Source organism: Sturnira hondurensis, unplaced genomic scaffold, assembly GCF_014824575.4.
Source record: "Sturnira hondurensis isolate 20B ecotype Veracruz unplaced genomic scaffold, ASM1482457v3 Scaffold0021632, whole genome shotgun sequence".
NCBI lineage: Eukaryota > Metazoa > Chordata > Mammalia > Chiroptera > Phyllostomidae > Sturnira > Sturnira hondurensis.
In genome coordinates this window covers 3780051-3807350 of record NW_028094263.1, presented here as the reverse complement: position 1 = coordinate 3807350, position 27300 = coordinate 3780051, and the positions used below count along the sequence as shown (strand labels likewise).

General features: G+C 56.1%; 1 protein-coding gene across 2 annotated transcripts in view; it reads right to left on the bottom strand.

The window, feature by feature from the left end:
- ARHGAP23 (Rho GTPase activating protein 23) overlaps positions 1–20771 on the bottom strand; it is a 77334-nt gene extending 56563 nt beyond the window's left edge. The window contains exon 1 of one of the 2 annotated variants that reach the window (XM_037033210.1): positions 20700–20771. In XM_037033210.1, coding sequence (XP_036889105.1) covers positions 20700–20708 — 9 coding nt within the window. In that variant the 5' untranslated portion in view covers positions 20709–20771. Of the gene's footprint in view, positions 1–12636; positions 12740–20699 lie in introns of those variants that run through there. The other variant, XM_037033209.1, reaches the window with a different exon arrangement.
- Positions 20772–27300: the final 6529 nt, after the last annotated feature.

Genomic DNA, 27300 nt, shown 5'->3' with positions numbered 1-27300 from the left:
GTGGTTCACAGGCCCTCGCTCAATCCACTGAGCTATACCAGCCAGGACCCTTTTTTTAAAGATTTTTAAAAATATTTTATTTATTTATCTTTTAGAGGGGAAGGGAAGGAGAGAAGGAAAGAAACATCAATGTATGGTTGCCTCTTGTGAGTCCCCTGCTGGGAACTGGCCTGCAACCCAGGCATGTGCCCTGACTGGAAATTGAACCATGATCCTTCGGTTCACAGGCCCGCGCTCAATCCACTGAGCTACACCAGCCAGGGCCAGAGCAGCAGATAAGTGTGACACACATGCACACACCTGCCACCTTGGCCCCTCCCCCACCCCCAGTCTGGTGCTGTGCTGGGCTCACAGAAGCACTGGGGGTGGGGGACATGGCGGGGGGATAGTACACTAGTGAGAAAGATCACTGTCCCCACCTCAAGAAGGCTGATATGGTGAAAGAGTCACATTTGCCATTGGTACCGTCCTTAGCCCTTTTCTGGCTATGGGACCTTAAGGTCACACAGGTTTTCTTACTTCTTCAGCTACAAAACGAAGCTAGGGATAGCAGCCTGACAAAGTCACTGGGAAGGCACTCTGGGCACTGATACATGGGAGGTGTCGTGGCCCCAACCCTATGTTCCACCCAGCGAGAGTGAACTGTTTGCCAAACGTCTAAGTCTACCACTCCACCACGGCCACTCCTCTGCTCCAAGCTGCCACCACTCCTCTGGCCCCTGACCGTCCAGACCAATCGTTCTAATATTATAACCACCAGACTCTATGGGACACGCCTCCGGGCTCCACGCCCACCATACCCCCCTTCCTCTGTGCTCCTGCTACCCTGGCCTCCTCCAGCTTCTTTGAGGACCAGGCACCCTTCCACCCATCCAGCCTCAGGTCCTTTGCACATGCTGTTTCTGGAATGCTGGTCCTCTTCCCCCAGCTCCCTCCCTACCTTCCCAACCTATACCCTAATTGACTCCTACTCACCCTATAGTTCTCAGAAAAAAATGTCACTTCCCCAGAGTCACTTCCTCTGGGCCCCAGACAAGGTCAGGTCCCTCTGCACCCTCTCATAGCACTCATGAGTTGGTGTCTATGTATTTATGAGGTTATTTTGACCAACCAATCCCTCCCTCCACTCCCCAGGGCTGTGAGTTCTGGAAGGCAGGGACCTTCTGCTTTGCTGGCTGTCAAATCCCCAACTCCTGTTACAAGATGGGTACTGGGCATCCTATTTCTAAATAGGAAGGAATAACTCGCTCCTCAGAGACAGTCCTTGGTGGGGAGTTCTACCTGGAGCAGGTGCTGCTTCATATCTTGTATCTTTTTGCATCCTACCCCTTCCTCAGTGGGAACCAGATTCAGAAAGGAGGGCCAGGTGCCTGAATAAGGGTGTAAGAGGTGGGGAGGAAAGGAAAACTGCTTCAGTCCCCTTTGCAGTGTCCTCTGTCCCCTCGCTCTAGCTGTCCAAGCCCTTGTCCACTCAGGGCTGGCCCACCACATCTGCAGGTCCCTCTCCCTGGGATAGAACACTTGTCTTTCTCCTTCCCTCATCTTCCTTTAGCTGATCCCTTATCCTCCAGGTCTTAGCTTGACTGCTTCTGAAAAGCTTCCTGCACTGCGAGTTAAGGTACTTGCTAGGGTCCCAGAAGTAGTGACATGTCTGATTCAAGCCCAGGTCTGTCTGCCAACAGTGCAGAGTCCAGGCTCCTGGCCACCGCATTACCCGACTCCTTAATACTAGTTTCTCAGTGGAGGCCATGCCCAAAGGCACGCCCCTTCTCCAGGCCTCAGTTTCTTCTTGCGAGCTTGCGGACACCTCAAGATGTCATGAAGATTGGCTATGATGAAGGTAGAGGGAAGGCAGTGGGAGGACGGGATAAGGAGGGGGGGAGGGAGGAGCGTGAATGGGGTGGCAGCTTTGGGCCAGCCAGACTTGAGAAACGCCAAGTATGCGAACTACGCCAGCCCCTGAGCTATGAATAGTGCAGCCAGGCTGGCAGCCCAGGTCGGCCCTTCCCAGCGCTGCAGCCCCCCACCCCAGCCCTCCCACGCCAGCCGGGCGTAGGGGGCCAGAAATGGGGCGGAGGCCGAAGAGGCAGGCTTGGGGACAGAGCCTGAGTGGCTGGAGCGAAGGGGTGTGACCATGCAAATAGAGAAGAGATGACGTATCTGATTGGCGGATCTCTGAGGGCCTGGGAACTTGCACCCAATAGGCAATCAGCCAGTCTCTGAGCGCCAGTCAGCAGCACCGAGCAGGACCCCTTCCCTCAGCCGCAACCCTGGCGGCTGCAGTTCCCAAGCTTGGAGTCACCCTGTGACACAAATTCCACTGATACTGTGCACTGGAGGCATCTCACCCTCTTCTCTCAAGGCCCTGCAAGGCTATGACCTTCAGACACCGTCCCTGCCCACCCCAGAGCCAGGTCAACCTCTCCTGCTTGGAGCTCATGGGTCTGACAGTTGGGCACTTGGGAAATGTCACTGGCCTGTCCCTGCCCTGCCTCTGGACCCCGTTTCCTCATCAGTGACCGCAGTGGGGAGCACACTGGGCTAGCGACCGAAGACCCAGTCCCCAGCCCAGTCCTGCCCTTTGTGTGCCCTCAAATAAGTCAGTTAATCTCAGAATCCCCCCCTTTTTTTTTTTCATTCCGGGACTATTGGCTGGGTGTCACGGAGGGCCTGGCAACTGGGCTGGGCCCAGTGACACTGGGGAAAGAGGCGTCAAAAAGGCCTAAGTTTAGGCTTTGGCTGTGGGACCCAAGTCAAGTCTCTTCCCTCTCCAAGCTTCTGTCTCCCGAGCTGTAACTGGCATCCTCAAGAGGACTCTGTGTTAAGTGCCTGGAACCCAGGAGATATTTAACAAATCTTAGTTTGGTAGTCCACAGGGATTTTTTAAAAATTAATAAAACAGTCCCTGACTTTATAAAGAGATAGACATGCACCAAATAAAGAGGCACAGTGTTTAAAAGCTCTGAAACAGGATTGAGAGGATTTGGGGGTTTGAATCCCACCTTGGTCCCACTTCCTAACTGTGTGTCCTTGAACTAATAATTAACCTCTCTGAGCTTCTGTTTCTGCATTTATGAAACAGAGATCATCTGTTCCTCACGGGGCCGTTGTGTGGACTGAAGAGACAGTGTGTTAAGTGCTCAGCACTGCAGAGTCTGGCACTGAGATACCTAACAAACGGTAGCTACAACCAGTACTCCTACTGTCAGTATGACGTGCTCCCCACAACACAGTGCCAGGTGCTATGGGAACATGTAGTTCATTGGTCAACAACACCCAGTCAACACGGCCTGTGCTAGAAGCTGGAGATAGAACAGTGAACAGGACAAAGACTCTGCTCACGGGGCTTACAGCCTAGTGCGCAGAGGAGGAAGTCCTCATACGTTTGAGGACATTGTGGGGGGGGGCATGCTTTACAGAGAAGGATATTTCCACTGGGCATTGAAGGATGAATAGGAGTTTGAGAAATGGCAAAGGCAGGAAGGCTCTTCAGAGAAGCAGAGGAGATGGTGTGGCAAGTTTCTGGAAAGGAAAAGATGAAGGGGGCTTCTACCCTGTCCTCTCCACCCCCAACTGCAGTTTCAGCCCTCATCATCTGGTCTGCTGCCTCCACTGCCAGAGACACCCTTCCAGGGCTTCACAGTATCTACGGGAGCAAGTCACGCTGGGTCTGGAATGTCCATCTCTCCCTTCTATGCCCACCACCCCTCTATTGTCCCAGCAGATATATTTCTTTTTTAAGGAGGGAGAAAGAGAGGAAGAGAAACATCAAATGTGTGGTTGCCTCTCGTGCACCCCCTACTGGGGATATGCCCTGACCAGGAATTGAACTGGGGACCCTTTGGTTTGCAGGCCAGCACTCAGTCCACTGAGCCACACCAGCCAGGGCCAGCAGACATCTTTCAAGCCTGGACCAGCCTCACCTCTTCAGTGAAGGCTTCTTTCCCTCAGAGCTGGAGCATCTTTAGAAGAAGGAAGGGTTCAGTAGCATTTGTTGATGGTGCCCTGGGATGTTCCATACCACTCAAGGGCAAACCCAGACTCTGGGCAGGCACAGGAAGAACCCTGTACACAGCAGAGTCATGGAGAAACAGAATATGATCATGCATGTGCATCCTCCTTCATCATGTAGACCCTACCTGGAGTTCAAGGCTCAGCTCGGGGCAGTGGGGAGTGCCAGCCTCCCCAGGTGGGAGGGTGGTCTCCCAGGTTCTTCTTTGTCAGGGGAGGTAGGAGTGACACAGGGTAGGCTTAGGATTCAGAAGACCCAGATTTAAATCCAGATGCTGGGCAGCCTTTGGTAGAGTCATTAACCTTATCAGGGTCTCAGTTCTTGTATCAGTAAATATACAACCACTTCATTATGGCTCTTGAAAATTCATCATAGAAAGTTTCACTAAAGAGTCCTCAATGGTGCTGGCTGGTGTGGCTCAGTGGATTGCTTGCTGGCCTGGGAACCGAAAGGTCCCTGGTTCAATTCCCAGTCAGGGCACATGCCTGGGTCATGGGCCAGGTCCCCAGTTGGGGGCGTGCATCTGATCAATGTATCTCTCACACATCAATGTGTCTGTCCCTCTCTTTCTGCCTCCCTTCCCCCTCTCGAAAATATATATATATTTTTTAAAGAATCCTCAGTGGTAGGTGGAAACAGGAAATTAGAGAAAGGAGATGAATCATATTGCCAGCCAGTTTTTAACCAATGCCTATAGCGATTCTACCCAGCAACACTGTCTCCATCTTTAAACCGCTGTGACCACATTCGCCCTCACATGATGTCACAGTGAAGACACTCGGTGTCTGCTTCGGGTCTGTCTCCCCAGTTATGCCAGACCATTTTTATCTTAATATTTTTGGCAGAGGATGTTGAGGGGTGATCTAGACCGGCAGACAGTAAAGATATAAATCTCAGAACTTGTGGTTATACAATCTTAGTGGAGCCTTTAGATGGTAGGAAAACAGACCAGAAACCCTTTGAGGGCAGGGTTGTGTCTCTTTTCTCCAAGTCCCAAGAGCCACAGAGAGAGCCAGGAACACAGGAAATGAGAGGGTGCACAGGAATGACCACCAAATTAACAAAGGCCAGTTGGCCTTGGGATCTGGCTGCTGCCTGATTTTCCCGGGACAGAAGCTCCAGTTTCTGGAGTCAGGTCCTTCTCCTGCCCCAGGCTGAAATTAGGGAGAGGGCAAGGCAGCACTCTGTGCAAGCCGGGCCTGGGAATGTCCTCAATGCCCTAGTCTCTCAGGTAACACTCCCTAGCACCGTGGGACCAAGGGGCCACTGGACAAGGAAAAGTCCCAGTGATGAAGGAAAGAGACGAGGGCCTCTTTCCCAGTCCTGTCGGCAGCCCCAGCCTTGTTGCGTGGCCCCCATTTCCTGACTCCCACTCTTCCCTCTTACAGACATCCCACCCCCCTTGGTCTCTGGGCTCAATCTCAGCTGCCCCCTCCCTCCCACCAGCTGCTGCAGGGCAGAGGTGGGGCACGGTTCCAGGGCTTCATTAGAGCTAATGAGGGCTCAGCTCTGCAGATGCCAGCGCGAGATACAGGAGAGTACCAGAACCGCCTGCAGCCCCCCAGCAGGACCTTGGACTCTCAACTCCCTCCTGCCCCTCTCTCAAAGAGGAACCGAGGGTCACACCCTCAGACAAAGTAAGGGAGATTTAGAAGAATCTTCCCAAGTACAGAGCATGTCATTATGCCAAGAGATCGGGATGTGGGGGCATGAACTAGAAAATAGCATCAGGGCAGGGTTCTCACCTGGGCTGCCTGAGGCTCCACGTCCGCTGCTCAATCCAAAAACAAACAAACAAACCAGCAGAAACCGATTCCCCGCCTTCCTCCTTTCATGGGATCCCAGACGGTCGGTGGAAGAGAGCAGGGCACTTCACCACCCTCTGAATGGAAGGAGCTCAGCCACCTGGGCTCCCCCCTCACCTGGCTTCCATCCCGCCTCTTCCTCCCACTTTCACCTTTCTCTTGCCCCCTGCCTCTGTCTCCTTGTCCTTGTCCTTGTTCTAGGCCTCAGTATCCTCACCAGGCAGGGGCAGAGGGGTGGCCTCTAAGAGGCCCCCAGCTGTAATTTTGAAGATATTCCTGCTCAGGGGTCTGTCTGTCTGTCTCTCATTTGAAGAAATACAGATCTTTCTTCACACTGAGAAGGAGGGAAGCTCTGTAGTGGGGGTGGGGGTTTCCACTTTAGTCTCCCCTTTCAGCCTTTTGGGGGTTCTCAGAAGCAGGTAAAGTTCTGACAGCCAGATCTCTCCACCCTGCCCTCTGCGAAGGGCTCTAAGGCCTGCACCCACCCTGGATTCTCTCTAAGGAATTCTCACACCCTTTGAGGAAATTAAAAAGGAGAAAGAACCTGTGGATTTAGGAGCCCAGAAATCAAGACAGAAATCAAGCTGGGAATGATAGAAGCCAGGTAGGGGGCCAAAATGAACTCTGCCCTTCTCCACATTGACCCCCACTTGGATGCCAAGAGCCCGGAGCGGTTGTCCTCCCACACGGCTCCTACGTGCGCCCCCCCCCCCACGCCCGGCCACATTCCTCCCGCCCACACACCTCCCACCAGCCTGCCCGCCCAGAGGCGCTGGATCTGCTTCCATCCCTGGCTCGCAGGTCTCAGTCATCCTGACACCCCGCCCCAAGCTGTCTCTCCACCCCGGGACACAGGCTGAGCTTTGAAAGGGTCACTTCAAAGAGGACCTGCCTGTGAGAACCCAGCCAGACCCAGGGCCGGCTCCTCGGCCAGATTCCCGGCGGCTGGGGACAAAGGCTCCACTGTTCCTCCGACCCCCAGACGCCCCCAAATGCGCTGGGCAGAAGAAGTCTTTCTTTGCCCAGTTCCGCTCCGTACAGGCCCCTGCTCTTGGCCACTGGGAGTAGCCCTGGCCCCTCCTGCAGGAGAGGCTGGGAGTGGGGGCGACAGGGAGCTACCACCATACACCCACCCCCTAGGGCAGCCAGAATGTGGAGGCTGCCCTGGGGACGACTCTAGGACTAGTGTTCCAGGGCCTCAGTGCCCCTTAAGGACCAAGTCCTTCCCAGGCCTACAAGGGTCTCCCACCCCTCAGAGCCATACGCACCCTCCCAGGCCTCCCTCCTTCAGGCAGCCCCCCCAGGACTCCCTGTTCTTGGAGGAGCCTCACAGTACAGCCCAAAGCACAGGGGCCAACTTCTCATTACTCCCCCCACCCCCGCCCCGCCACCCCTGAGAGCAGGAACCAGGCCCACCTGCTCGTCTAACTTCCTGGCCCACGGGGCTGACCCCTCAGGAGACCCCTCAAGGTTTCCTGTGTCAGCCTCTCACACAAGGCCTGACTTCTCTCCAGTCCGGCCTGTGCTTGCTCAACTGCTCTGATTGGGAACCTCAGCAGCTCTGGGGCCAGCTCATTTCCTCTTCGGATCACTCCTGCCTTACAGGGTTCTCTCTGCCGAGCCGGAAGTGTGTTGTCCTCATTGCCATTCATTGATTATGGTTTGTTTAACAGCAGTTGCTACCAGAGTAGAGATTACGGAATGTCAGCCCCTTTACCTGTATGACCTCATTTAATCCAATTTAATCCAAAAACAGTTTTGAGGGATTATTTCAGGGCTAAGCAAATTGAGTCTAAATTGAGTCTAAAAACCATTAAATAACTTAGCCAAGGTCACAGAGGGAACGAGGGGTAGGGCTGAAATTCGAACCTCAGCAGGCCGAGGCCCCTGACACCCAAGCTGCCTCCCCAGGTGCGGGGCAGCGGGGCGGGGGCCTGCCAGGGCAGACGTCACCCCCACGCTAAATCTTCTTTTTCCTGTCCGGCTCCCCACCAGCCTTTGTCACAGCATGAAGTGTGGCCTGTGATGCAGACGGATGGTAATTCAAACGGCACATGGGGAACAGAGGGAGCCAGAGGGGAGGTAGTCACTTGCCCGGGGGCACACAGCCTTGAGGGGGTTGAAGGAGATGACCCTGGGTGTCTCAGGGTTCAGGACTGGAGGTGACTAGAAACCCAGTAACCCTTCCTGTGGGAGAGAGAATGGATAGCTCTGACAGGCCCTAACCAAATAGTTTGCGCACCCTCCAACTTCGAAAATGCGGAATCTTCCACCAAGGGGATGCACTGAGCTGAACACCTCAGGGCCAGAGAGATGAGAAAGGAACGGGCCTCTTTAATCCAACCTGTAGTCTTCCTCGACGTGCCCACTGCTCAGTACTGACCCCTTGGAACTCCAGGAGAAGAAGGGAGGGAGAGAGGGCAAGAGAGAAGTCAGTAGCTAGCGTCCCCTGCCCAGTGGTGGAAGACAGTGGTGACGGCGTGGGTGGGCTTCCCTTTCCTTGCTAGGGCTGGCTCAGGTACTCCTGGCACAGACAACACAGCAAAGCCCCGCTAGGCTGGCTGCCTTCCCAAGATGCCAATCCCGGCTACTTCCACAAGGTGAGATGATAGAATTCTGTGGTTTTTCCACACACGGCTGGTCAGTTAACAAACACGACTATGTGCCAGGCCCTGTGGATACCAAGATAAATACGACTTTTCGGGGCCTGCCTGGAATGAGGCTAAGAGCAAGGTCAACTGCCCAGCTCTGCCACTAGCAGTGTGACCTTAGGAAGCCATGTATTTTTTTTTTAATATAATTTTTTAAATATTTTACTTCTTTAAAAAATTCTTTTTTTAGAGAGAGGAAGGGATGGAGAAAGAGAAGGAGAGAAACATCAATGTGTGGTTGCCTCTCACATGGCCCCCCCTGGGGACCTGGCCCGAAACCCAGGCATATGCCCCGACTGGGAATTGAACCGCGACCCTTTGGTTCACAGCCTGCACTCAGTCCACTGAGCTACGCCAGCCAGGGCGAAGCCATGTATTCTTCTTGTGCCAGTTTCCTTGTCTGTCAAACGGGATGATGATAATGTACCTACCTAGAGGGGCGGGCACTTTGGAAGTAGTTGCCATTACTATTTTTCTTGCCCTCAAATGATGCCAGGCTGGTAGGGGAGAGGGCCGTGTGGAGTGACTCTCACAATGCCAGGGTCAGAGCTGGACCCTGGGAAGCCAGGGGAGGGGCTGCCCCCGGGCCTGCACTTCACAAACATTTATGGAGAATCACTCAGTGCCAGGCACTGTGCTGGTCACTGGGGACACAGAGATGAACAGGACACATTGTCCACTCATCCTGGCTCCTCCTCACCCTCCCTCTTCCTCCTGGGCTCAGTCCCAGAACTTGGTGCACCGAGGGGGCCACCAAGGACAGAACTGTGTGTGGGAAGGCACAGCCTGGGGGCTCGGCCGTCAGAACACCTGGGTTCACGTCCACCACTCACAGGCTACCTGACCGCAGACACCCTCTGACCTCAGTTTCCCCACTGTAGCATAGCGAGTTGGACAAGATGACCCATCTGGTCCTGACCCACACTGACAGGTGATGAATATCCTCCACCCCACAGAGCTTTAAACTTGCCCTAAAGACCAGGCCCAAGGCTGTCCCAGCCTGCGTCCCACTGAGGCCTGCCTGGTACTGGCTAACACTGCCCCACCAAGGGGCTGGCGGTTTCACATGGAACGGGGCGGGGGGGGCGGGGCATAGATCTAAAGGCTGGTATTTGAAGGGGGCAGGGCGCTAAGGGAAAGGCAGAGCCAGCTCCCGCAGGCCCTATTCATGGCTCTCTCCGGGGAGGGAAAGAGAGCAGGATAATTAAAACCAGGCTTTGTCCAAATCCTTGACCAAGCCAATATCTCACCTTTGAACCCCTGCAGCGAACAGAGCAGGGCTCCTGCCCCTTTGGAAGGAAAACACCAATGAACTGAACCACAGACAGGTGTTACAGGCTAGCAAGGGGGGGGGGGTCGAGGGGTAAACGAGCTGATTCTCCCACCCATTGACCATGGACACCTGAGGCCTTACCACCTTGGGGCCTCTTGTCTCCCTCCCTGTCCCAACCTAAAGAAAAGCAACCACGCTGCAATCCAGTGAGAGGTCAACCTCGATCTTGGGCTGTGTCGAAAATGGACCTGGATTCAAGGTGGGAATGATGGCAGGTCAAGGCAGGTCCTGAGAAGGATGGCAAAGTGACAGTACAGACTCGAACTGGGTTGCTGGGACCCTACCCTGGCTCTGCCCCTTGTTAGCGACGTGACTTTGTTCATGCTATTAGCTCTCCGTGCCCTCGACTGTAAAATGGGGCTACTAATGCTACCCACTTCATGGTTGTGTTGTGAGGGTTAATGGGGTAATTTACAAAAATCCTGGCCCAGAGAAATTGCTATCTATGTCTTAGCTATCAACTGTGCTATTAAAGCCACTCCCTCTCCTCACAACACTTTTTTAGGCACTAATGTATATGCTCATTTGACTATATTTGCATCCCCTATGGATTTCTGCACTGGAATTGGACTTCACAGGAATCTACCTAACCCACTATGCTGAAGGAAACTTCCCCACATGGTGTTCCAAGCTAGCCTGGGATGTGGCAGCTCACAAGCCTCTCCCTGGAAGTTCTCCCAAAGAGCTAACTGCAATCCCTCATATTGTAACTTACTCCATTCTCCTCTTTTGTAGTCTCTCTCTCTCTCCTTTTAAATACACATCCAAGGATGTGTATTGATTTTAAAGAGAGAGGAAGGGAGAGAGAGAGAAACATCGATCCATTGCTTCCTGCACGCACCTCGACCTGGGATCAAACATGAAATCTAGGTGTGTGCTCTGACCAGGAATCGAACCCACAAAACCTTCTGGTGCGTGGGATGACACTCTAATCAAACGAACCACCCGGCCAGGGCTACTCTGTCTTTTAACCATATATATCACACAATCCTTCTAAGTATCCCTGCAATGGAGGATGAAGCAATAAATACCTCTACCCACTCCTGCATGGCCCTGCTCGGTGCCAGCACCCTCCCTCACCCCCGCTGCCATCCATTCCAAAAATGCTGCACCCCTGGGGGGCCAGACCAGTCTCCTGCTCCCCTCCCCCATGAGTGCTCAGGGCCAGATTGAGGAGGGGGCACAGAAATCCCCATCCAAGGTGCCTGGCCACAGGCCTATTCTCCGGGACAAGTGCCTCTTGACTTGCCCCATTCAAAAAGCCTGTCCCATTCCCCAAGGCATCCTAAAGCCGCCTTCCTAATAATGCTCCCTTCCGAAAAGTTTTCATCTTGTGACTCCCATCAAGAGACTGGGGGGCCGTGGATGCAGGAACAGGGAACTCCTAGCTCCCTGGGTGTGGGGCTCAACCACCTTGTGAGCAAGTGGAAGAGGTCGCGGCTGGGGGCCTTTGAGTTGCGTTTGGAGGTGAAATGACTGGTTATGTAATCAAGACTCAAATCACATGCCAATGAGCACAGCATCTCAGTGAAAGTAGCCACTTTGGGGATGGAACTGTTGCCCCAGCAGAGAGGGAGAACCACATGGGATCCAAGCCATCCACCCCCAGCTGGGTCACAGGGTAGGGGCGGGGGTGGAGATGCTAGAGAGATTGAAAAGTGTGTGTTGATGGCGGGCAGGGGGTGGGGGGGGGGGAGTCCAGGGGATTCAGGTTTAATGGCCTCCATTCCCACCCCCGGTTCATCCTGAATTTCAAGTTTATAATTAGGAACACTTTGGCTGAAAGGCAGAGGGGAGTCCAGGAGAGGGAGATGCAGACTGAGGGTGAACTGCGCGTACATCCACCCAGCTCCTGAGAAGCACGCCAGTCTCAAAGTTTGCAAAGTCCCAGGCCTCGCTTCAGCTCTGGGGGTCCGACTGGGGAAGAGCATCCCCAAGTCCTTCAGCCCTGTCCAAAGCGAAAGAGGCCTCAGCCCAGACCTTGACCCCATCCAGACCCCCAGGGAATTTCTTTTCCAAGCTCGGGGAACGACTGGCTTGACAATGTTCGATCCTCCAACCTGGGAAGGGGTGGAGTGTGTGCTCGGGTGCTCCAGCGGGACTGGGCAGCCAGGCTCACTCCTAGGGGGCTGGCCCCACGGGGCCCGGAGGCCCCTGCTGGCCCCTCCCCAGCCTCAGCAGCTGGCAGATGAAAGAATCCAAGCAAAGCAGCCTAGCGCTGAGTAATCCCCTGGCACCCTGCGACCAGACCCACCCACGGCCAGCCCGAGGGGGCAGAGGGAGCAGCCCTGCCGGCAGGACCAGGGGTCCCGAACCTGTTTCTCTCCTTCAGGACCCAGGGGAGCGGGGAATCGCGCCAGGCAGTTCGTCGCGCGGCCAGGCCCGTCCCGGCACGGGGCGAGTGTGGCGCGGGGAGGGGGGTGTCCGGCCGCAGTGGTCAAGGACATCTCGCTCCGGGAACCCCCTCCCCCACTCCCTCTCCCTCCAGCTGTGCCGGGGCCTCGCCAACGGAAAACGAAAACTCGGGCAGAGGAAACGGCGGCAGGCGCCCCGCCTGAAAAACCCGGACAAAAGGCGCGGACCTCCGTCCCCGTTGGCCGGCCGCCGGGGTCCTGGCACTGCCGCCCTGGTCCGTGCCCCTGTCCTGGCAACCCTGCGAGTCCCGGCCCCCTCCCGGGCCTGCCACCAGCCTATATTCCTTGCAGTGGTGCTCGCGGTGCCCGGCGTCGTGCGCCCCAGGTTGTGCCTGACGTACAGGGGGGCGGCGACCCCCGCCCTACCTCCAGCTCCCCGGCAGTGCCTGGGCCCACCCCCTCCCCTGGCCCAGCGCCTCACCTGGGGGGGCCGGGGCTCCGGGCGGGGCGGGATCCCGACCAGGCAAAAGGCGACTCCATTCATCGGGCGGCAGCGGCGGCTCTGGCCAGGGCACTGTTGGGGGCGCGGGCAGGGACCCGGGAGGGGCGGGGCCCGCTCCTTCGCTCCTCCCCCTGAGCTCCGACGGGGCGCACGCACCGCCTCTCCTTAGGGTACCAGACTGGTAAAGGGGACTGAGGAAGGGGTTTGCGTTGGCAGTAGAACTAGAGGGCAGAACACAGCCTGGGGAAGACCGTTGGTCTCAGGGAGACAATCTCGGCCAGCTTCCAGGGGACCAGCCCAAACAGACGGTGATCCGGGCAGGCCAAGGAGAGTGGACAAGGGCACCCAACCCATCCAGAGGCTTATGGAAGTTGAGGCAAAGGCAGAGATGGGTGAGGGTGCGAGAGGGGGGGGACCTTCGAGGACTCCCCTCCATCTAGCCCCCATGGCCCCGTCAGGGTCTTAGCCCACAGGCCTCACAAAGCAGGGGAAGGGAGGCCGGAAGACCAGGCTGGTAGGGGCCCCAGGCTTTCGGGCTCCCACCCGGCCAGTCCGTGCCTCAGGCCTCCGAACAGACCTGCCCCCCCTCTCCCGTGGGCAGCAGAGGGAGCAGAGACCCTCAGGACTCCCAGACACAGGCAGCCCTTAACCTCTCTTCCCTGCTTCACTTGGAGTTGGGCTCAAAGAGCCATTGGGGTCCCACGCCAGTTCCTCGATTTTCTCAATTTCAAATGCTTATTGGGTCCCCAAGCAGGACCCCTCCAGCCAATCCGGGAAGGGACAGTCGCTCAGTCCTTCCTTTCTGATGGGCACAGTTCTTTCTGCTATCTAACTAACATCCTTCCTACCTCCTCTTTCCTATAGCCTGTGCTTACCTCTTTCCCACGCCTTCTCACAGTTTCACAGATCATGAAGAAAGGAAGGCAGAGGCCACAGATAAATAGGAATATGATTTGGATAATGCAGGCAAGGAAGGCAGGAAGGCTGACTGTCTACTCTGGAATCACCTACACCCTCTGGGGCCGGGAGACCTGTCAACCAGCACCCTGCCTCCTGAGAGCAGATGAGTCCAAGCCCTCTGCACCTTCCCCTCAGGTCAAGATCAGGGAATCAGGCCCTGGAGGGGAGAGTGGCTCAGACACCAACTAGGCCATCCCTACTCCTGTGAACCTGAGGAAGGACTTACTGACTTGTTTTCAAATCTTACATATAATTCCCCTGGCTGGTGTGGCTCAGTGGATTGAGCATGGGTTGTGGGCCAGGTCCCTGCAGTGGGGGGTGTGCGAGAGGCAACCACATGTTGATGTTTCCCTCCCCTTCTTCCTCCCTACCCCTCTGTCTATAAATAAATAAATAAATAAAATATTTTTTAAAATAATAAAAAAATAAATCTTACATTTAATTTAATTTATTTCAAATCCCCTGGAAGTCAATGAGAGTGGATGCTTTTCCAATGATAGGCAGTGCATGACTCCTCTTCCTTCCCCATCTCTCTTCATGAAGGTCATGTGCAACCAGAGTCATCCCCCACTCCTGAGAAGTCCTTCCTGCTGTCTAACCGTCATCCATCACACTATTTTCTTGCTTAGTCTTCAACCAGGTTCCTGTTTCTGACACTTTCTGCCCTGTAGCTCCCAAAGCTTTCGGCCACCCTGCCTCAGGGGTCCTTTTCTCTCATAACAAATGGGTTGTCCTTGTAAGGGGGAAGCCAGAGCATCTGAGATCCAGACTGAACTGGGGTTAGGGGAAGGGAGGGAGAGTGGTGGCCCCTGGGGGCCCCCTGGCTCACTTTTTCCAGGGCCTGATGCCCTCAGATACTGGGGGAGGCGGTGAGAGGAAATGAGCTCACACTGGCCGGCAGGCCATTCCTCCCTCCACAATGCGCCGCACTCACCTCCCCCACTTCCCAGAAAGTGTGCTCTGGCCCCACCCTCCTGCCCTTCCCACCTCTTCCTGCACCTTGACCCGCACCCCCATCCTGTCCCTGCCCTCCCTCATCCATCTTCTCTAGAACCTCTGCCACCGTCCTTCCTCTCCGTTCTTGCTCCCCATCTCCTGCCTCCCTTCATCTCACTTCCTGCATCCCACCATCCACCCCCAAATCTTTTCCCTTCCTGGTTTGCACTTTCTCTGGGGTTTCAGGCAGTAAAGCCCAACCCAGGGTGGACGGTGTCCCTCACTGAGAGTCTAAACTGCCCCTCCCAGCCCAGTCACCTTTCTTCATTCACAAATGCTTATTGAGAACCCTCATACATGAGGGGGTGGGGAAGCAGAGGTGGCCCCTGAGGATCTAGAGATAAGGCCTAGCTGTTTCCCTTGGGGGGTCTGGGGTCTTACCAATCCTGACTCTAGGGTGAGGTCCCAGAAAAAGAGCAATGCAAAGCTGGAGAAGCAGAGGAAGGCTTCCAGAAGGAGGTGGCCTTGAGCTTTGGGGGGCTACATGGATGGGATGGGGGCAGGATGGGGAATGGGGAGAAAAAGCACTCCAGGGAGAGGACTACCATGGACAAAGGCAGAGCTGCAGGAGAGAGCGGACTAGGGCGTGGGAGTGGTGGGAGCCAGGCGGAGTGTATGTGCACAGGAAGCGTGGAGGGATGAGGAAGGAAACGCGGGTGGGGATGTGACCCTGGAGTGACTGGGACTGAGGCACTTGGAGTTTACCCTGGTTTGGAGCAGGGATTTAAGAGGAGATGTGCCACAGCCACTGTGGTTTGATGCTGCAACAGGGGCGGAGCACGGTTGGTGGGGGGGGGCACTTCCAGGGGGTGGGGCATTGCACCAGGCATGGAGCAACAAACAGCAGTGTGCCTGGGACTTGGTGACCAACTGAGTGCTGGGGGGAAAGAAATAGAAGAGTCTAGAACAACTTCAAGATTTCTGTCTCAAGTTTCTCGGGGAGGGGGGCCTAACCTCATGCTCTGTTTTGTATGTATCGTTCCAATTTAGCCCTACAAAGAATCATGAAATAGTACACTCCACGTTTTGGGGATAAGGAAGCCGAGGCTCAGAGAGCTGAATATTTTACCCAAGGCCACTCAGGACTTGAACCCAGGCCTTTGGGCCCAGAGTCCACAGACTTAACTCTCGGGCTGTGTGGAGTAATGATCGGCAGCTTAAGCCCGGGGTCCACTTCCTTGAAGGGAGGCCTGAGCTAGAGCCATGGCTTTGGCATCACTGGTGGTCCAGGAGTGTGGGTCGGATTCTCCAGAGACAGTGCAGAGAGGAGAGCAGAGGTGGGGCAGGCCCCGAGGAGCACCCACTGTCAGTGGCATGGGGGGGGGGGGCGGGAGGAAGAGGCAGCGAGGAAGACTGAAAGGAAGCTGGTGGCCGAAGGAGGTGGCACCGTGCTGGGCAGGGAGGGCACCTTCAGGGTGCAGTGGGGGTGGAGTCCAGGCCGGACTTCAAGGAAGGGCATGGGGGTGAGGTCGTGAAATCGTCCCTGCTAAGGGAATTAGCAGGAAGGGACAGTGACAGGGTCGCACACAGGTGAGCCATGGGTGAGGCACTGTCCCACTGGGTAGGGGAGACAAGAGCAGGCCTTTTGGTTGAGGAGTAGGCGCCCAGGAGAGAGAGTCTGAGGGGCTGATGAGTGGAATAGAAGAAAAAGAACCCATCTTCCCAAGGCCAGGTCGGGCCAGGAGTGGGGCATAGGGGAAGATCCAGGAGCCCCCAGACCAGACGATCCAGGGTCAGGATCAAGTGGCCTGGAAGCTAGCAAGGCACTGTCTGGTGTCATCAGGGAGCACTGAACCGAGAGTCCCAAGACCAGGACTCTTGGTAGCTGTAGGTCTTTGAGGAAAAGGACATTTTCCGAGCTTCAATTTCGTCCTCTGTAAGCTGAGAACAATAAGGCCATTTCTGCCTGCCTTGGATTTGACCATGTATTCCAAGCATGCTGTGAGCTGGAAAGCAAAAACAATGGGGGGGGGGGGGCAGGTCATAGGACAGGTGGCCATAAACCTGGCCACAGCTTCGGCTCTTCCACTGAAGGTAAAAGAGCACCCCCTGGTGGAAGAGGGCAAGAGGGCAGGGCGAGAAGGGAATGCTGAGGAGAGATCTGGCTCCTTGTGCCTCTGGCTTTCAGCCTCCAAGGCCTCTGCCAGTCCCCCCAGAGCAACCCACCCTCCCTCAAATTCTCATCTCCAAAGCAGGTGAGTGGCCAGTTCATTCAAGTCAAAAGACATTTACTGAGCACTGACTACATGCAAACTGCCGTGTGGGGTGGCCGGGCCAGTTCGATGAACCACTGGATACGCCTGTCTGCAGTGAGCTCCTATTCCAGGAAGGGCAACAAACACAGGGAAGGATGGCTGGGCCACTGCGGCGGTGGTGGTGGGAGCAGAAAACCGAGCAAAACAAGCGGGGCCTCCGGAATGAGGGAAGGGAGGCCGGGGCGTGGGAGACAGTCTTAGACCTAGACCAGGAAGGCTCTCAACTTCAGGCAGAGGAAGGGGGCCTGAAGTCCGAGAGCCGGGCAGCGGGCGGAGCCCAGGCTCTGGCAGAGGATCCAGGCGGCCCACAGAGCAAACCTCACTGAGCATCTCTAATGGCACAGGGCGGGGCGACCGTCCACTCAAGATGATGCCAGTCCCCACCCTCATCCTTATTGTTTCCAGGTCCCTGAGGAACCTGGGTAAGAGGGCTCCCACTTGAACATCCCTCAGACAGGGTAGGTTACAGACCCCTGGCCAGGTTGGGGCCGAGGGACACTGGAAACCAGCCAAACAGCTGGGCCTCCAACTCAGCAACCTCTGGACAGTGGGCTTGGGGCGGGAGCAAGAGACTTTTGCTTCTCTGGGCTGGCGGCAAGGCCAGCCAGCCACACCCAGGGAAGAAGCCCTGGTGTCGAGGCGGAGGGTGGATGACTGATGCCCAGCGCTGCCACCGCTAGCTGGGAGCCCCCGGGGGAAACCATGTGTGGGGACCTGAGGGAGAAGAAATGGCTTTGGGCTGGGGTCTCAGCCCTGCAGCCTTTCAGCGTTTTGACAACTGAAGACCCACCCAGTGGCCTGGGCTGCTTGGGCGTGACATTGCCTAGCAGGAGCTTGAGAACAACACAAAGATGGAGAGGGCAGGAACTGAAATGTGTTGAGCACCCAATATGGGGCAAATTCTTTGCAGGCATGATTTCAGGCACTGCCCATGGCCACTCTGTAAGGTAGGCATTGCTGGTCCCACTATGTAAGGGAGAGAACAGGCTCAGGGAGGGTGAGTAACTTACTGAAGGCCTATGTTAAGTTCTTGCTATTTCTCCAAAGCATGACCCTCCTGGGAGAGGCCAGGCCAGGTGGCCCCTTGCAGCTCCCAGATGCTAAATTCCATTGTTCTTTGTGAGGTCTTTTTCATTCTTCTAGCAACTGACCTGCAAGCTTGCTTTCTACACAGGCCCCCGGACCCTGCCTAGCCACACCTGGGTCCTGCACGCCACTCTGCACAGGACAGGCCTGCTCCACTCTCTTCCCTGTCTCCAGTGGGGAAGGAGGGAAGAAGTGAGGAGGAGGAGAGAGAAGGGGAATGTAGAGGAATGGAGGAGAAGAAGGGACAGGAACAGAGGGGAGGGGCGAAAGGAGGAGGGGAAGGGTGCCTCCCACCTCCCCCTGGAAGCTCTGGAAATCCCCCGCAGCTGCTCCCCTCGCCTCTGTCTGGCCCTGAGCCAGCCTTGGGCGAGAGTGAGGGGCGTTAGATGGAGAAGAAAGAGGGGCAGGGCACTGACCACAGTGGGGCAAGCCCGGCATCCACCCCACACACCACCAGGCAATTCCAGCCCTTGTGAGAGATTCCAGGCATGCTCCCCTTTAAGGAAACCCTACATGCCAAAATCCACACATACCAAACAGACACATCAGGGTGGTTCTTGCACTATAAAAGGATTCTTTGCTTTACGAGAGGGCTCAGCACATGGGAAACTTAAAATAGGAGCTTCCCCTGGTGCCGTGAAAGAAGCCCTGATTTCAGAAGTGCCCCCCACACACTATGCTTCCGGCACATCCAGAAAGCTGGCAATACCCATGGGGCTGGCAGGGCTGGGGCTGCCTTAAGGCACTGGCATCAGCCCGGGCACCTCCACGGCCCACAGCGGCGCTTTGTGCTCATCATCAGAGTCCCCACACGGTGGAGGCATTCACAGTCCAGGGGACAGGCTGGTTGCTGTGCTCCTCTGCTTCAGGGGTGTCCTAGGACGACACCTCGACAGGACCTGGAAAGCCACCATGCACCACAGCTGGCAGGGATCACAGCAGCCCAGAGAGAGGATAGAAGTCCACAGCCACCGTGTGTCTCTTCGATGGGGTCAGGGCAGGAGTTCAATGTCCTGACCCTCCATCCCGCCTTCTCCTCCCTTCCATAATGCCAGATCAGGGGAGACAAGCTCTGTCCTCTTAAAAAGAGGAAGCAGCTGGGCCCCTGGAAGGAGAGAGGCTGGTGGAGGCAACCATGGGGCTGCTTGGGAGAGCAATTCAGGCCAAGTCTCCCGTCCAGTGAGAGACATTTAGGGTGATGTAGGCAGACAGTAGTGGGAGGCCCCTGGCCCCGCACCTCCTTTTTTTATTGAGGTGAAATTCACATAACATAAAATTAACTATTTTAAATTGAGCGATTCAGCGGCATTTAGTACTTCCCCCTTCTGCTTTTTTTTTCCCCCTCAGAGTGGAGTTGAGGATAAAGTCAGCAACGACAACAACAGCAGATAATGATGAATTGAGCCCCGTTCCCCCCGGCCAGGCCTGGTGCTCCAGGGAGCTGCCACTGGCCATTTAAATTAACAACCAAGATGCCAAACAGGCCTGGAGAAGACCAGCCCACAATCCCACCCCAAACATCACGCTGTGCGCGCAGAGTCCATGCCCAGAGCACTCCACCCTCCCAGTGGCCCTCTCCGACCCCAGAACTAGGGATCAGCCCAGCTCCCAGCTCCCCAGCACCCGGCCTGACTCCTCACCAGCCGCCCCTCCTCACCACCATCACAGGCAGCCCAGGAATCCCTCCGCCCCAGAGGTGCGGGGCTGGCTCTGTCTGGAAGAGCGGGTTTCAGAGCCCAGGGCCCCAAGCCACTGCTTCAGGTAGAGCAGCCCTAAGGCGCCTGGGGATGTGCCAAGCCCAGCACTCAAAGGCACCTCCAGGAAGAGAAAACCCCACCACTCAGGTCCCACCCCAAGACCATGCATGAAGTGAGGATGGGGAAGGGAGCCAGGCAGCCCTGGGAGCAGCCTCGCACTCTGGCCAGGGGCCAGGCCGCTGCCCCTCTCGGAGTAAGGGGGGTGCAAGTCAGGATAGAGCCCTCCCCACACTTGAGGAAACTGGCCTCGCTCACCCAGGGTTTGCTGAGCTCTATGGAGAGGGTGCGGAGCTCTGACCTGAGGGAGCACTTGCCCCTGGCCCGTTGGGATGGCGCCTGTGTGAAAAAGACAGCCCCCCTCAGCCTGGGGTGCAAGTCTCTACTCGGAGGGGCATATGGAGAGGTTTTCCCAGCCCGCCCCATCTTGCCTCCGCGATGTAAAGGTGTCAGCAGTTGCGGCTGCAACTGGGAGAGGAGCAGGAGCCCAGCTGGGAGAAACCCTTGATGTGTAGGGGCAAAGGGGACAGTCGCATCCTAGGGTCCCACTAGGGTGGTCAGGTCAGCCTGGTGGCTGTATGGCCTGGGAGAGACAGCCCCACCTTCTGTCACTCTTTCATCCAGCACAGTCTGTAGCCCCCTTAGGCCTAGGATCCTAGCGGGGCTTGGGACCTCATCGAGTGGGGAGGGGGCTTCTAAATGCGGGTGCTCTCCTTCCGGAGGGGGTGGGGTGAGGAGAGAGGCAGCGTGCGCTCCCTCCGTGCACATCTCCCTGTGTGTCGGTGGTGGGGGATACTCGCGTCCGTGCGTGTATGTATACACACCGAAGCAGTCCCATTCCGCCCCCAGAGCCTCGGCCCCGCCCGTGCGGAGATCCAACCCCCTCCCGCGGCGGCCAGTCCCCTCTCCTGCGGCGTGCCCACCCACACCTTGTTCTTAACGCCCCCAGTCCCTGCCCTCCCCTCCCAGACACGCACCCGCGCCCACTGACCTGCTCCATACTACTGCCAGCTATGCCGTTTTCGCCGCGCCAGCCCCGGGGGGCGCTGGGGGTGGTTGCCCCTCCATGCGGCACGGCCGTGCAGCACCACGGAGCCCAAGCAGCGCCTGGTGTCAGCGCCCAGACCCCCGCCCCGCCCTGCTCCACAGGCCCCGCCCCCTCCCCTCCCCTGTTCTCGACACACGCGGGTGGAGGCACCGTGAGCGCACACACGCGCACATACACTCTCTCAATCACACGCACACACAATGCACACACACTCCTCACGCATTCAAGGGCTCACCCCTGCCAGCACCCTCTCTTCTGCCTGTCCTGGGGGGCACTGTTAATTCAGAGAAGACCCCTTCCAGGGGAAACCCTCTCCTCATTCTTGAGGTTTATTAGAATTAGATGGCCCCACCCTCATTTTACAGGGGCTTGCCCAAGGTCACACAGCAGTTTGATGACAGAGCTGACCCATGGTCCAGAACACTGTCTTCCAGGCTGATTGATGCCCCACCTCAGGGGTTCCCTGCAAGCGGGCGGGAGATGTCCACAGAGCCTGGCACACAAGGACATAGTGCTTTGCCCCAGCCTGGGTATGAAGGGGTCTAGACCTTGTGACCCTGCAAAGACAGGACCCGGTGAGGAAGGGCCACTCTCTGTGGCCGAGGTTCAGCCTCTATTTAAATGTGTTGTGAGGTCCTGGGTCGGGTGTGGGGAACAGCATGGAGATTCCTGCCACCCACTGTGTGCATGCCCCAGGCACATACCAAGCAGGAGGATGGTCAAACTGTCCATCACTAGGGAAGGGGCATCTGCAGCCCCAGATACCTTCTGAGAACCTGACCTGCGGGCTGTGGGGCCACCCACTCTACTGAAGACCAGGGAAGTAGCAGAAAGACTGCCCCCTCTGCTCACCCCCACCCCCATCAGGCCTGGCTCCTGACTGCCCACTGCTTCTCTGCCCAGCCCCTGACAGGGCAGGGCCAAACTGATGGGGGGGGGGGCATCACATGAGCAGGCATGTGAGAGGTCCGCTGCTGCCCAGGGCTGGAGGGTGGAGTCCCAAGTGGACAGGGGTGGGGATCACTCTGCCCTGAGACAGGTAGTGGGGTGGGGGCATCAGTGTTCAGGGGTCAACTGCCCAGCCCCCCAGGGCCAGCGCCCAGGCTGACATGAAGGGGGTCTCACCACTTCTCGCAGTACCCTGGCCTCTTCCTTAGGCACCAGAGGGTGAGGGGGCAGGGGGCAGGAAGCTGAGATGGGAGAGTTTAGATCCTCAGTGGGCCTGGACAAAGGGGGCTTTATAGGCTGGGTGTGGGGGACATGCTGGGGGCAGGAAGGCAGGAATGCAGGCCAGAGAGGCCCTGAGCTCCCAGCCAGCCCTGTTTGGGGCTGAGGTTGGACTCCCCCAGCCCTCCTGTGCTCGGGCCTTGCGCCTTATTTGCTGCTTTGCTCCTGGGACTGCAGCCAGGAGGACTGGCAGCCCTGCGCCTTGGCCACCCCTCCTCTCAGGGATGTGGTGGGCGCTGCCCATGCTCTCCCAGTCTTCCCAGCCCAGCTGGCTGCAGCCTCTCTTGGCTTCCCCACCATGCCCTCTCTGCGGCCTCATGGCCCCTGTCTGCTACCCGAGTGAGTGCCCTGCTGGCTGCCTGGGGAGGGGAGGGCAGACTTGGGTGGGGTCACAAGGCTACGGGGTCAATGAGGCCCTTTGTCCCTTCAGACGGAGTCTGTCCTGGGCTAATGAGACAGGAGACAGAGAAGAGTGCCAGCCAGCAAGCATGTCTCTCAGACCATGGTGGTCGTGGAAGGCAGGCTCCATTCTTCCCAGTTGGTTCCCTTCTGGTTTTCTTTCAGAACTGAAGCGGCCACTGGGAAATGACAGCAAGAAGGAGGAGGCAGCCTTGGAGGAAGCAGCTGCCCGTGCTGGGCTTCTGGAGCAGCTGCTGCTTGGCCAGGCCTGAGGTCCGGAGCTGGGCTTTGCAAAGCTGAGAATCTCAGCCCCCAAAGATGTTGAGCTGGCCCCGAGGATTAGACTCCTACCGGCCAAAGTCATGGTGGCTGGGCTGCTAAAGCTGTTTTTCCAGCACACCCTGCACTTCCGGAACATCCCAAGCAGAGAGTCCCCGTGAAAGGAAGAGATGGTACTGCCCACCACCTCCGCCCCAGCCTGCGGGGTCTGCGCGTGCAGCCCACCAGACTTCCCTTGTCAGCCTGGATCCCCAGCAAGCTCCTGCTCTTTGTTTTCCTTTTCTGCCCCCACAGAGGCCAGAACCTTCAGCAACAGCATTACCTCAGAGGGGCAGCAGTAGGGGGTAGAGGCAAGGCTCAGCCCAGGCCGTCTGATATGTATCTTATTTCCTTCATAAGATTGAAAGAGGACAGTCTCGTCTCTCTAGCTCTCTCTCTGCCTCTCTCTTTACATTTCTTTTCCTCACCTGAGGATATGTTTTGACTGATTTGAGAGAGAAAGGAAAGGAGAGAGGGAGAGAGAGAGAAACATTGATTGGATAGATGGAATCAGTGGCCTCCCTCCAGTATGTGCTCCAACCGGGGATCGAACCCAAAACCCAGGTATGTGACCACTGGGGGATGGAACCTGCAACCCCTCGGTTGCACAGGGACAACGCTCCAGCCAACTGAACCACCTGGCCAGGGTGGACAGTCTTGTCTCTTGATGAGTATCTTTGGGCAAAAATCTTCTTTTAGGGGGTAAAAAAAAATGCCCAAGTCTGGTCAGCACTGTAGTTCCCACCATCTCTTTGAGAGACTTGGAGTCACACCGGAGGGAGATGAGCCAAGATTCAAACTGCCGGTCTGCCACTTAGTAGCCATATGGTGCTGAGGCATCCCCCATCCATAACCCCATCCATAACCAGGATGATGGCACCGGCTCACAGGGCTGATGAAAGACTGAATAAGGTGTGAACAGGAAATAAATGCTTGGGCCTTGGATCAAACACGTAAATACTCAATAGAAGCGCTTTCCACAAAGAGCTGAATTAATTCGCCTTCTGTTGATTATTATTATTATCCTTAGTTTAGCAGGTGACCATTTCTGATCTTGTTCCCCAATTCTGGAGGCCATACCCTGGCTATAATCAGGTGTCCCCTTTGAGGACGGCACCTGCCTTCAGCTGAGTGGGGAGCAGAGGTGAGGAAGGGCAGTTTCTAGCCTGGTGTGGATCCAGCCCCCGGCTTCTTTCCCTTTGCCTCTGTAACCTGTAGCCTCTGGGGCTCTCTGGGGCGCAGGAAAAGGTGGAAAGGGAGCTGACAGCCTCGAGGTAAGACAGACAGCTCCTGGGGCACCATGGGCTTGAGAGAGGAGGAAGGAGGGGGATGAACCAGAAGGGAGTGGAAGGAGAGGAGGGGGAAGGGGGGTGGCGAGCAGCGGGCCCACTCCTCCACCTGCTGCTCCGCACACAAAGCCAAGAATGATGCAATCCTGGCCTGGTGCGGCTGGGGGACTAGAGGAATCGTGGGCATCCAGGGTTGGAGGGTGGTGGGCAGCAGGGCAGACGCTGGGGGCCTGTGGATGCCTGACCCCGAATTCCCAGCCCAGTATGTGGCTCCTGGCCTACTCCTGAAGGACCAGGTCCAGACGCCCTCCTCCAAAACCAAAGTCACAGCTGGAGTCAGGCATGATGCAACCAGGACATCACTCCAGGCAGCCGCCCCAGGGAGAAGGGCACTGCCCCACGGGGGAGGGGGACAACCAGAGACCCAGACGCCCAGTTGACTCAGAGGCCCCAGTGGGGCCCTTCAGCCCCAGACCTTGGGCTGCAGTTCCCTGTCCTTTGTTCCTCTCATCCCAAAGATGAAGAGCAAAATCCCCTGGGGAAGATGAGAGGGGGAGGCTCAGGACAACCTTAACCCAGAGCCTGCACAAGATATTAAGTATTTATAGAATTACATAAAACCCAGGGTAGACATTAGGACAGGTCTGGGCTCCCAGTGCCAGGAGACCCTGGCATCTCTCTGGGGCAGGAATATCATTAGTAGCCCTGGTCGATGTGGCTCAGTTGCTTGAAGTGTTGTCCCATAAGTGGAAAGGTTGCAGGTTCCATTCCCAGTCAGGGCATACGCCTAGGTTGTGGGTTCAGTCCCCAGGTGAGTTACGTATGAGAGGCAACTGATCGACGTTTCTCTCTCACATTGATATTTCTCTCCCTTTCTCTCTCCCTCCCTTCTCCTCTCTCTAAAATCATTAAGCATGTCTTCACGTGAGGATTAAAAAATAAATAAGAATACTATTAGTAGTCACCAAGCCCGTGGGGTTGAGGGTAGACCTGAGGTACCCTCCAGTAGCTCTTGGGGTATCTGCCTTAGCTCCCCACTCTGTCTGGGAGCCAAGAGAAAAAAAGTTTCCCTCCACCAGGAGAAAGGGGACTTGTCCTCTACACCAGGGTCATGTGGAGGATGTGCCATGGGCCAGGGTCCCCAAAGGGACAGGGCATTGAATGGGGGCAGCAGAAGAGGACTAGAGATCATGTGGAATATTTGAGACCAGCCTCCTCCCATCACCACCAGACCTGAGGGGACAGTGGGGTGACCTAACCCAGAGGGGACCACTAGGTGGCAGGAAAGGCCCAACAATGCACCCAACCCCGCCCCTTCCCACCCCCCACCGTCGCCGGCAGCCCTGCCCTGAGCCACCCCTTCGCCCTCCCTCTTCCCTCTAGCCCACCCACCTCTGCAGCCTGAAAAGGCTTGAAGTCTTTTCATTTTTCCTCTGCCTCTGGGAAGGCAAAAAGCTCCCAGTTCTTTACCTCAAAATGCTGCTGGTAATGGTAGTAAGTGTTCATGATGGATAATACTGAGTACTGAAGAGGTGCCAGGCATTTTACTCACACGCGAGGCAAATAAAAATGCGCTCTCTCTTTTCAAGAGGAGACAAACTGAGAAAGCATTAATATTAATACACTGCCCAAGATCACACCACTTTCGAGGGGTGGAGCCAGTGCTCAAACCTGGACCTGCAAATGCTGGGTGGGGTCTACCCCAGTCCTGGAGAGTTTAGGGGGTGTCCTATTCTAGGGGTGAGTGCGAGGTTTGAAAAGATTGTTCAAGTGCTTCAGGCTCATAAAACCGCCGTCCTGCTGAGACCACTGCACGGCACCTGTTCCTGCTACCTCTCTCCCAGACTCCTTTTGGCATTCCGGGTCATCCCCTCACCAGTATTACTTTGGATGAGAGTTCCTATTCCATATGGTTGCCCCCGACCCAGTTCAGGATCACAGGTCATTCCACCCACAGTAGGACCCTCCCCTACGGCTGCCTACCCCCTACCCCCCACCCCACCCCCCGTCTTTGACCTACCCCACTATATCCAGCAAACATGGGCACATCTCTTGGTGTGTTGGCCCAGTGCTGGGTTGTGAGGTGGGGGCCAGAGCAGGAGAGGAACGAGACCCAGAGCCCACTCTCCAGGTGCAGTAAGAGTGTAACGTGTCCAAGGCTGGGCCTGCAGTCACTTCTACATATGGTGTTCCATTCAAAGACATATGTCTGCCCTGGCCAATGTGGCTCAGTTGGTTGGAGCCTCGTCCCATAAACGAAAAGGTTGCAGATTCGATTCCCCAACAGGGCACGTGCCCAGGTTGTGAGTTCAATCTCCAGTAAGGGCAGGTGAGGACTAAAAAGTTAGTTAATTAAAAAAAAAAAAGACATGCCTATATCCAGAAGAAAAAGATAGCAGTAATCTCTGTCGCAGTTTTCTCCGCCAACACCAGGGCAAGGAGGAGGGTGGCAACTGCAGGGAAGGGGTGCCAGGAGGCAATGCACAGAGAAATGCACGAAGAAAGTCCCAGAAACTTTTTTTTTATCCACACCTGAGGACATGTTTTCACTGATTTTTTTTTTTTTTTGAGAGACAAAGGGAGAGAGAGAAACATCGGCGTAAAACAGAAATGTTGACTGGCTGACTCCTGTATGTGGCTCCACGCCATTGAGCCACACAGTAGGGCCCTAAAATCTTTATTAACTCGACCAATTCCTCACACAGGACAGCTGCTGCTCGATTCTCCTGTCCTACTCCCAGCCTTCCAAACCCACCCCAAGCTCAGCCATTACCTTCCCACCCTTATTTTTCTCCTCAGCACAAACCCAGCTAGCCTCTCCTGTTCTGCCTGTCCCATCACCCCTTGATCTACAGAGAAAAGGCCCAGAAAAAAAAGCCAAGTTTCTCAGGCAGGGGGGAAAGCCAGACCTTGACCTCCCTGCAAGGGATGAGAAGAGAAGCTCAGGATGTGAAGGAAGGTGGGGTTTGGATGCAACCTCCGGTCACTGGACAAAGCCTGCTGATCCTATACCAGCAGGGCCTTCCACCCAAAGGACAATGACAGCACCGTCATTCTCCCTGATGCCCTTGGCACCAACAAGAAGTGGTCCACGATCCACTCCAACCACCAAAACGTCCATCCCTTGAAGAAATTCTGCAGACTGACCTCTAGTGGCTCAGCCCCGTACAATCATGTCATCCTGGGGGAAAGCTGAAAATCCAGGTTCAAGGCTGGCTGATTAGAGACCAAGGAAACCAAGCAGCAGTCCTAGGAAAGAGGGTGATCTCACATTTCTTCACCCACCATCTTGGTGCATGAATTCAACTATG